Raw genomic sequence first — 9,255 nt, 5'->3', positions numbered from 1 at the left:
TGCCACCTCTTCGCTGATCATGTTCTCCTGATACTTTGCCGATTTTAACGATTTGAAATTTTCGGAATTCCAATTCTTGGAAATTGTGAAAAATTCTTGGAAATTTAGATAGTGCCACCTCTTTGCAGATTATGTTCTCCTGATACTTTGCCAATTTTCGAGATTCTCGATTTTCGCGATTTAAAGTTTGAAATTCTCGGAATTCCAATTCTTGGAAAGTCAGATAGTGCCACCTCTTTGTTGATTACGTTCTCCTAATGCTTTGTCGATTTTTCGAGACATTTGAGAGAAATTAATATTCTGGATGCTGTACTAGAGAACAGATATAGCAGCTACGGAAAATGAAATCGAGGTCGACGCAAGTTTACAGGAGAATGCCGACGATAATAGTTATTTCTTCATGCATTTTTAACGCTTTCTACTCTAATTGAATTGAATTAATTTTTATTCGCTTATTTATTCCGGCAGATATATCATCTAGATGGCACTTACCTCACGTCAGGGTGCGCGTCCAGCATGGCACGCATTAGGGTTGTACCTGATCGTGGTACGCCACCGATGAAAATGAGCGGCATATAACGGTCGTATGTGTACGTCTTGCGATCAAACGGCCCGATCACGTATTTCTGTTTGGTAAATCATAACAATCAAGGACTGTGTGAAAAATATTCATAGCATTTTTCACGCTTTGGTGAACTTTTAACGTCAAATATCTCGGTAACGGCATATATGTCTGGTCAAAATTCTGTTTACGCGACTTAAAATTCAACGAAGAATCAGAATCTGTTTAATCAACTGAAATGAATTCACGAAAAACACCTTGAACCTTCTATCATTTGTAATTAAAAAACGAATGTCCAGTATCTCGTACGAAAAAGAGTCTTACGTCTACTTACAATCAGTTTTGCAATGCGTACTGTTATCTCTTTTGTGACAACTGATACAAAAGGGCTGTACTTAAAAATACCTTTTACCGAGTTACGCTCATAAGTAAGTGGGATATAAACTCTTACTCGTCGTTCGTTCAGGTATTTTACCGTAACTACCTTAACGCAATTAAAGTAAGTCTACAAGAAAATTAATAAAAGCGCCTGCAAGTCGACGGCGGATGGCGGAAGTAGATCGGGAAAGGCGCGGAGCTGCCTCGGAAGTTAGACTCGTCGTAGGTGTATCGACTTTGTCGGTAGCAGCAAGTTCGTCGAACTATTCTTCAAGAACGTCGGACATCCCTTTCTCTACGCCCGGTAGCGTATAGTTTGGCGTTGATTAAGGCCAGGATGAAGCTTCAGGAGTTGCAGCTGCCCGCCCGTTAATACGTGGCCTGACAGTTTAAGTTCGTAGATGTACTTCTTTTTCTCCTGATCCGGCAGCAACGAAGTGCGACAAGATACAAAACGCGAGAAATGAGATCATTGCTCATTTCTTCCTATATACGTGTTCCCAGTAGTGTCAGCCATTCGTTCGGTAATTTATCATTTAACATTTTAACGTCAGATATTTTTTTAAGAAGAGAAACATGCACTTTAATTAAATTTGAAAATGTTTCAGACGATCCTCTTGAACTCCACTTTATCTTAATGACTTGATCTTTATCAGAGATATGACTTTTTAAAAATGTGCTGGGAAATTTATATTGTAAGTCACACTGGACGTCAGAGAGATAATCTCCGCGTCGCGTCGAAAAAGTGGAGCGATACTCCGAGACAGTCGAAAATCAACAGCAAAGTTTCTAGTTAAGAAATTCTTGGAGAAAACTAACGACGAAAATGATGAGAACGCTCGAAAGACGAGCGTTTATTGAGCTGGGAAAAGTTTCTGACCGATATCTCAACTGCTATTTCAATAGAAGAATTGTACTTTTAACGGCGGAGAAATATCGCCGGAATAAATGTATAAGGCGCGCAGCACAGAGGAGATTCTACGCCGAGGAGAGAAGAGATAGCATTTAATTTAATCGCAAAGTATATTCGAATTGAAATGAGTTTCATCAACGAGCCCCGTTTGTCGGGCCACGTATCGTTCGATGGGTAAACTCACTCGGATTCGACGTTTGCGCGAAACGGAGCTTTTAACAACTGGGAGCAATTAATACTTTGACAGCCATTAATTGTCGATTAATAATGTAGGGACACTGCCGCGCCAGCCGCGATAATACACCACGCTCATATTATATTATCGCTATTATTATTCCGATTAATTATTATGTTATTGTTATTAGCGCCGGGACGGGGAAAGGAGGGCCAAGGGAGCGAAAATGAAGTGAGGCTGTTGTAAAGTGGACAATTAAAATTTCCCGCTTAAATAGAGAAGATCATTTCTGACGGCAGTACACGAAGGCGCATTTTCAATTGTTTAACGTTTTCCCAAATTCCGTTTCATTTAATCGCGAAGATACTTGTTCACTTGTTATCTCGCCGAGTAGTCGGAAAAGCCGCGCGATTTCTGTTTCGCACGGAGAATTACAGATTGATCGAAATGCCCGTTTGCGTTCTTACCTCCTTGCTGACCATCACAGCCGTGGGCATGTACCTGGTGGAGCCGCAAATAATGCCCAGCTGGTAAAGAGCGAAGATGAGGAGGAGGCCCACCAGGCAGGCGATGGGCCCCTTTCGGCCGCTGCGGCTCGACAGCAACATTATCGCCCGTCGCGCTGAAACCGCCTCTCACCAGGTGCTCCGCGAACAGTCTACTACCTCATTGTATCTGCAATATGAATAAAATCTCCCTTAAAATTTCTCCTTTTCATTCTTTTTCTCAGAGCACGGACTTTTCATAAATATTAAGTATCGGAGGTTGCGAGTTCCGCGGAGGGCAGAATTAAAATTTTCATTCCCGCTAGTTCTCGATAATCTCGGCGAAAGCACAAATCTAATTCCCCGCTCGGACCGTAATGAGTTAATCTCTGATCGTCTATCAACTTTTTTACAGGCACTCTTCACGCGAGACTTACGAAGCGGGGCGATCTTTATTGAACGTAAAGTTACGCATTTATTTTCTTGCGTCATTAATTTCAACATATTACTGGGACCCGAAGGTAATTAGTCTGAACTGGAACTGGAAAATGATTAATCGAAAAATTCACACACTGTCGAGCAATGATTCTGATCGTCAATCTGGTACGCGGAACAGAGCGCGAAAAATTGACCGTTCACTTTGTTGAAATCGAGGATCGTTCGCTCCGGACCAAATCGAGACACGGCGACAAGTGAAATAACGCGAAGAAATCCTGGGGGTGATTTTCGAAATTCACTGATCGCTTCGATATCTCACATATCGGCGTGAAATATGTACGGCGCGCGGCCCGTCTTACCGCGGCTTTTCTCCTCGCGCTTCTCTTTCTCTTGGACCACTTTTCCAGCTTCCATGAATCTTGCCCGATTCTTCCGGACATGTGCCATCGATATTGTTTTCGCGCTCGGTACCTTAAGCCCCGTATTTGTCTAGCACGTCGAATTGTCGTAAAATTGATATCCGTGCAGCATCGGGACGCGAGCGAGCGAGAGCGAGAGAGAGAAATATATCAGCAATAGAGTAGATGTTTACGATAACGTCTGGCTGCTGGCACTCACAGAATATCGGTCGCTTTCCGTTCGCAGTATCTGAATGATATATCCCCAAAATACGCGTCCAACGGTAGGATTATATGCTAATGGATGAATAGAAAGAACCCAGGCATTAGACGATCGATTCGTAATGAATTCCAGGTTCGAAAAGGGGCGACATTGGGGAGCGTCGAAAACGAGATAGCGAATGGATGAGGTAGTCTGTAAAGATTGACAACTGTATCAGGGATCATTAGCGACTCGCGATAAGTCTGTTTCCTGAGGGATCGGGAAGATAATTGCAACCTCCAAAGCACGACTCTTACTACAATATTCTTATTCCGACAAAAAAAAAGTGAGAAAAAAATGGTGACTTTCTTTTCTCAACAATTTCATGGAAATAACCGCGGTTGTTCCGTAACCGGGCCGTGCGGTATAATTTGGACAACGGTGTTTTTAAACGGAGCTGAATTAAAGTACGCGCCGTATTGATTTACAGAGAGACCCGCAATTTACCTGTTTCGTCAGGAAAGTCCCGAGACCAGGTCAGGTTTCCTTCGTTTTTCGTCCCTTTTTATTTTTGAAATCACGATGGGCCTGTAATCGTATGCCGTTCGTCCTTGATGTGCAAGTTTAATGAAAGTTCGACGTGCTTTAGAGAGTAATCCGACTATTTTAACCGATACCCCATTATAACCGACGTCGTTGCTTGACTGACGGGCTAACGAGAACGAATCGATCGCAGTACAAAGGGCGGGCCTCATTTGAGTTTCTAGGAAAGTTATTGATTCGACCTAAATCGTTCGATTCCAATCCGCAGCAATCCTTCGTTAATATTGCGCAACATGCGGCAACGAAATTAGAATTACTCTGGCGGTATAAATTCCAGAATACACGTTCACTATAAAAATTATTAATATGTAATTTAAAAATGCGCGATACGTGGAAAAATGCATTTCAAAATATTTAATAATTTCCTTGCTAAAAATCGAGAACGGAGACTCTACATAAAGTCACGATAGGAATGGAGTGCGTAAATTCATATCACCTAATTAATTGAAAGATAATTAACAAGCATGTCAAAAGTAACGGAAAAAAGCTATGCGATCAACTACATTTAATAATAAACGATATAGTTATGCACAGTAATGTCGAAGCTTGCTAAAAATTACGGTGACAAAATTGCTGCAAAATCCCATCTCGATTTAAAAAAAAGGCATCGGACAGAATTTATTATTTCGCTGTGTATTTCGGAGTTTCGATTTCGCGAAACAGTAACTTGTTATTTGACATGCAATAGCGGGGAAAAATGGCGATTTTTGTTTTGCAACGCGACTGCGATTCGACCGAAAGTTACGATGTCCATCAAATATTTGGCTTCCACCTTTCGCGTGTATAATCGCGAACGGCCCGTTTCTCCATCAAGCTCATCCACCGCGCCGAACGCTCGCTCGCTCGCAATTTAAACTTTAATCGCGAAAGCTGTGGAACAATAGCGGCCACGATACAGGGATGCGGACAAAAGATACGCATTATAGACTGGTTCTAGTAAAAAAAAAAAGTAGAAAATCTCTATTCATTCGAAACTGCAGCAACTACAATATCAATTAAACGCTCGACATGCAACATCCTAGGCAGCGCGTGGAAGGGAAAGGTAGAGGGGTAGAGGGAAAGAAAAGGTCAATTGGAAATTGGATAAGGATTCTCGTAATGTCCGGTTGCACGTGATAATTAATACGATCTTTTAAAATTGGATTCATACTAGAGTTCATCCGCGATTTATTACGCGACAGCGCAATACATATTCATCGACGCGTGATGCATGTAATAATAATTGTAATTATAATGACAATAATAACAACAACAACGAGAATAATAATAATAATAATAGCAACGACAATAATAAGGGATTCCGCAAATTCATTGCCCGTGCGTCAATCTAGCTATGCCGGGCTCTCGTTGTATTTGCAACGTTTATTCCAAATTCAACCGAGAGCTTTTACATCACATCGCCAAATACCCATGGGCTATTTTGTGTTTTACTCGCGTCCTTTAAATATTTCATGTCAATTACTCGATTTCCCGGCTATTCGTTGGAAAACGAGAAAGCAATTCACATAACGGAATGCGCTCGGTAAACGACCGCGTTTTTAATGAGATTTAATTCTCGATTCGAGGAAGATTCGCTCCACTTTATTCGTATTGTTCATTATCACATAGATGAGACTTCACTTAGCCGAGTCGCTGTAGTTTATCGAGATTCCCCTTTGTTCCCCGCTAACGCTATCGAAAGTCGATCGTGGCGGCACGAATTCTGGCGGAAACTTCGTAACTGCACTTCTGTCGGGAACAGAAAGCAGCGGTCAAGCTTACTTAGCTCGACAGTGGCCATTCTTTCCCACTTTTTTATCCTCGCGACAAAAATTCCTTTATTACGCTGCTTCTGAAAAGCGTCAACCTGTTAAAGCGGCATTACGTCGACAGCGCCGGCGAAAAAACGGAAACCTGCGGCCTTTTTGCACCGGGCACTTCAGCACGTTACGCATATGGTAAAATATTAAAGATTCACATAGAGAATATTACGAGAATGCCAGAATAAAAGTAATTCGAACTGGCGGCGAGGAAAAATCGACCTCAACTTCACTCAAATTTTATTTTGCCGCAGGCACTGCGTGATTTCGCTTACTAACGTGTATATTAGAATTCTAAAGTCATATAATATTAAATAACGTAAGGAATCATTTAACGCCAGTAATTGATTGAACAATGTAGAAAAGTTACATGACGGCCAACGGCTGGCGAACTCCAATTAAAGAAATTCATTGCGAAAAATATTACCTCAGCCAAGGTTTCAACCTGGACCCTCCCTACACTCTAGGCGGGCGCGTCTCACCAATTCGACCACTCTAGCAGAAAAATAAACGCGAAGATGTCATCAGTATAGTACTGTTTATCGCGACTAATATTACCATACCTCAGTGGTCGAATTGGTGAGACGCCCCCCTTCTTTGCGTTTTCGCTTCTGCTCTAACACTTTCTTTTTTATAAAACGCCCTTTGTATCGCAACTGATTTTCCATTATGATAATTAAAATATCTTTTCACAATTTATCGCATTCACGATGAAAAGTGATGTTGCCACGATGAACGCTCTGCTAACACTACGGAATTCAGAATACTGTTTCATTTTCTGTAACTCTTTTTTATTTCATCGGTTTTTAATATTCTCAGAGAAGCGATAGTGTTAACAAATCTGTTCTTGAATTTAGTATAAAAGAATTCGTTGTCTATTGAACTTTATTGGTCAAGTCTCATTTTGACTAGCATAGTTGGGAAAGAACTACTTTATTTAATTCGTATAATATTCTTCTTCTGGTTTCAAGCTCTAGATTCACTCTACAATATTGACACGTAACAATCGATTGTAATAAAATTATTAGCACAAATTATCAACAAGATCATTGTCGTACTTTATTATAACTCGTACATTTATATGTTAATCGTAGCAGTGCAATATCCATTGGACTTTGGAAGTCGAAAAGTCTTTTATTATTAAAGCTTTAATTAAGGGCGAAAGTTGCGGCTTAGAAACGTACCGAACGACGATAAATCGCTCGGTTTACATAGCGAAACGTATTCTCTGATTCGCCAATTTTTAACGGAGAAACTGCCTGGATCAGCGGTCGGAAACCGAGCACCGGAAACCGTGAATCCGGAAGTGCAAATGCAACATTGGTTCGCGCGTGAGCTTGCACGCTAATTGAAAGCCCGCGTTCGTACTCGCGCTCGCGCGCGACCTAAACCGCAACGAGTTAAAAGTTAAACAAATGTCGAATTTAATTTGACTGTACACCGGAGTTGATGTGTACAGGATGTCGTAAAATTGACGGAAGGCAGGCGTGTTTCCTATAAACTCTACAATTGAATTTTGCCCGCGACAATAATAGGTAATCGTCGACGTTTTACCGGAAAAAAACATTTTTTAATTCCTTCTTCTTTGTACGATTTCTTTGTAATTTCAAGTAACCTTTTAACGCTTAACGAAATTTACAATATCGTCCGGAGTGACAAAAGAACGAAGTCAAAAAGAAGTAAAGGAATTAACGAAGAAATGATTTCTTAAATTTTTTCGTGCCTTCTCCGACAGTTCTCGATGTACGTACGTGAATTTCCGGACTCGTGGCAATTCCGATTGTCTCCTGGAAAATAAATTCCCCGCGAAGACCTTCCACTCTTGCAGGAGTACCGCCGCGAGTTTTCTTCACCGCGGGATTCGGTTACGGCGTTCTGGATGTTATCGATCGTCTCAAAATAATGTCCTTTCGGGCGATTCCTCGGTTCGCCGAGGAGAAAAGAAGTTGCCTTTTGGCGACGAAGGCGACGGAGGAGAGTACACTGGGAACACTGAAGTGTTTTTGAGGTGGTCGAAAACTCTCCGCGCACGATGCATTATCTTGATGCAAAACGTCGATGTGACACCAACGCGTTCTTTTCAATCCCATTCTCCTGCCAGGGATCGACAATTTTTACGAACGCTCGAGAGGACGTCATTTTGGCTGAGTCAACAAGACATTGCGGTCGATGCTGCGAAGAATGCCGCGGAAAAAGATTTTCCAGGCGCAACAGCAATGTAATAATATCGCGCATGCTACTGTATGATTTTTTTATTATCTCCATGTTACCGATTTCCCGCGAAAACTCCCGCAAAATGCGCGGGCAAACAAATTTTAATTACGGCGTCTACGCGTAGGTATTCGCGAAATTTTGGAATTCAACCCCGGACTCGCGTTCGCGTAACGCGTTTTGTAACCCTTTTAATTCCGCCTCGGCGCGTTACATTTTGGTCGGGATGGGCCAGCCCTCGAGCGAGATTTAATCGTTCGATTTATCGTTTCGCAGCGAGAAATAATTCGGATTTGTCGGGCCATCGGGGGAGGGAGTGGCATCAGCATCGACCGTACGAATTGAACGCGGGTGGACGCGGACGAATATCGCGAAAATGAAATTCCGGCTCGCTTTTATTGCCCCATGTCATTTGATTGCACCGATCTCATCGGCCGGTTTATTATTGACGGTACAAATTTTCACGGAAGTTAACTGCTCGCCGCGAAACTCGCCCCGCTCGTTTGGTGTCCCAACATCGTCAGAGGGGATGAAGCGGGATGAAACGGGATGAAACGGGACGCAGCCAAGTTAAGCGGGTCAAATGTGGGTCCGCTTTAACAATACCCACTTAATTGCGCGCGAAATATTACCGTTAGCCTTTATCCTTTTCGCTGTAAAAAGCGCTTCCTCCGACTTTATCGTAAGGGGATGCTGGAGTGATTCTGCACCTTTCGCACTTTGTGCTCCTGGAATGGCCAATTCGTGAAAACATTTGTGTAATATACAAATTATGTGGCTTTTGTGTACGAACCGACAGTGTTCCACTATTCGGACTAAATCGGAGAACAGCATATGGTATTATTGAAATTAAGTTTAGAAGCCTAACAAAAAATCTATTCGCTTGAATAAGTTATAGGTTAGGTAATCTATAACTTATTCGAGTGAATAGACTTTTTGTCAAGCTCTTAAACTTAATTTCAATGATACCATGCTGTTCTTTCACTTAATCTGAATAGTGGCACACTGTCGGTCTGTACACAAAAGCCACATAATTTGTATATTACACACTTGTTTTCACGAATTGACAGTTCTAGGAGCAAAAGGTGCCA

The 9,255-nt window shown here is 41.9% G+C and overlaps 1 protein-coding gene across 4 annotated transcripts in view; it reads right to left on the bottom strand.

Annotated features, from left to right (window-relative positions):
• Window positions 1-9,255, bottom strand: part of LOC105562805 (protein-tyrosine sulfotransferase) — a 92,658-nt gene that overhangs the window by 8,082 nt on the left and 75,321 nt on the right. For all 4 annotated transcript variants that reach the window (XM_012013886.1, XM_012013885.1, XM_012013884.1 and 1 more), the window contains 2 exons: window positions 2,496-2,703; window positions 493-626 (listed from right to left, as the gene is read on the bottom strand). In XM_012013886.1, coding sequence (XP_011869276.1) covers window positions 493-626; window positions 2,496-2,636 — 275 coding nt within the window. In that variant the 5' untranslated portion in view covers window positions 2,637-2,703. The remainder of the gene's footprint in view (window positions 1-492; window positions 627-2,495; window positions 2,704-9,255) is intronic.

Source organism: Vollenhovia emeryi, unplaced genomic scaffold, assembly GCF_000949405.1.
Source record: "Vollenhovia emeryi isolate VEMERY1.0 unplaced genomic scaffold, V.emery_V1.0 DF939183.1, whole genome shotgun sequence".
Taxonomy (NCBI): domain Eukaryota; kingdom Metazoa; phylum Arthropoda; class Insecta; order Hymenoptera; family Formicidae; genus Vollenhovia; species Vollenhovia emeryi.
This window is presented reverse-complemented; position numbering and strand designations above follow the sequence as displayed.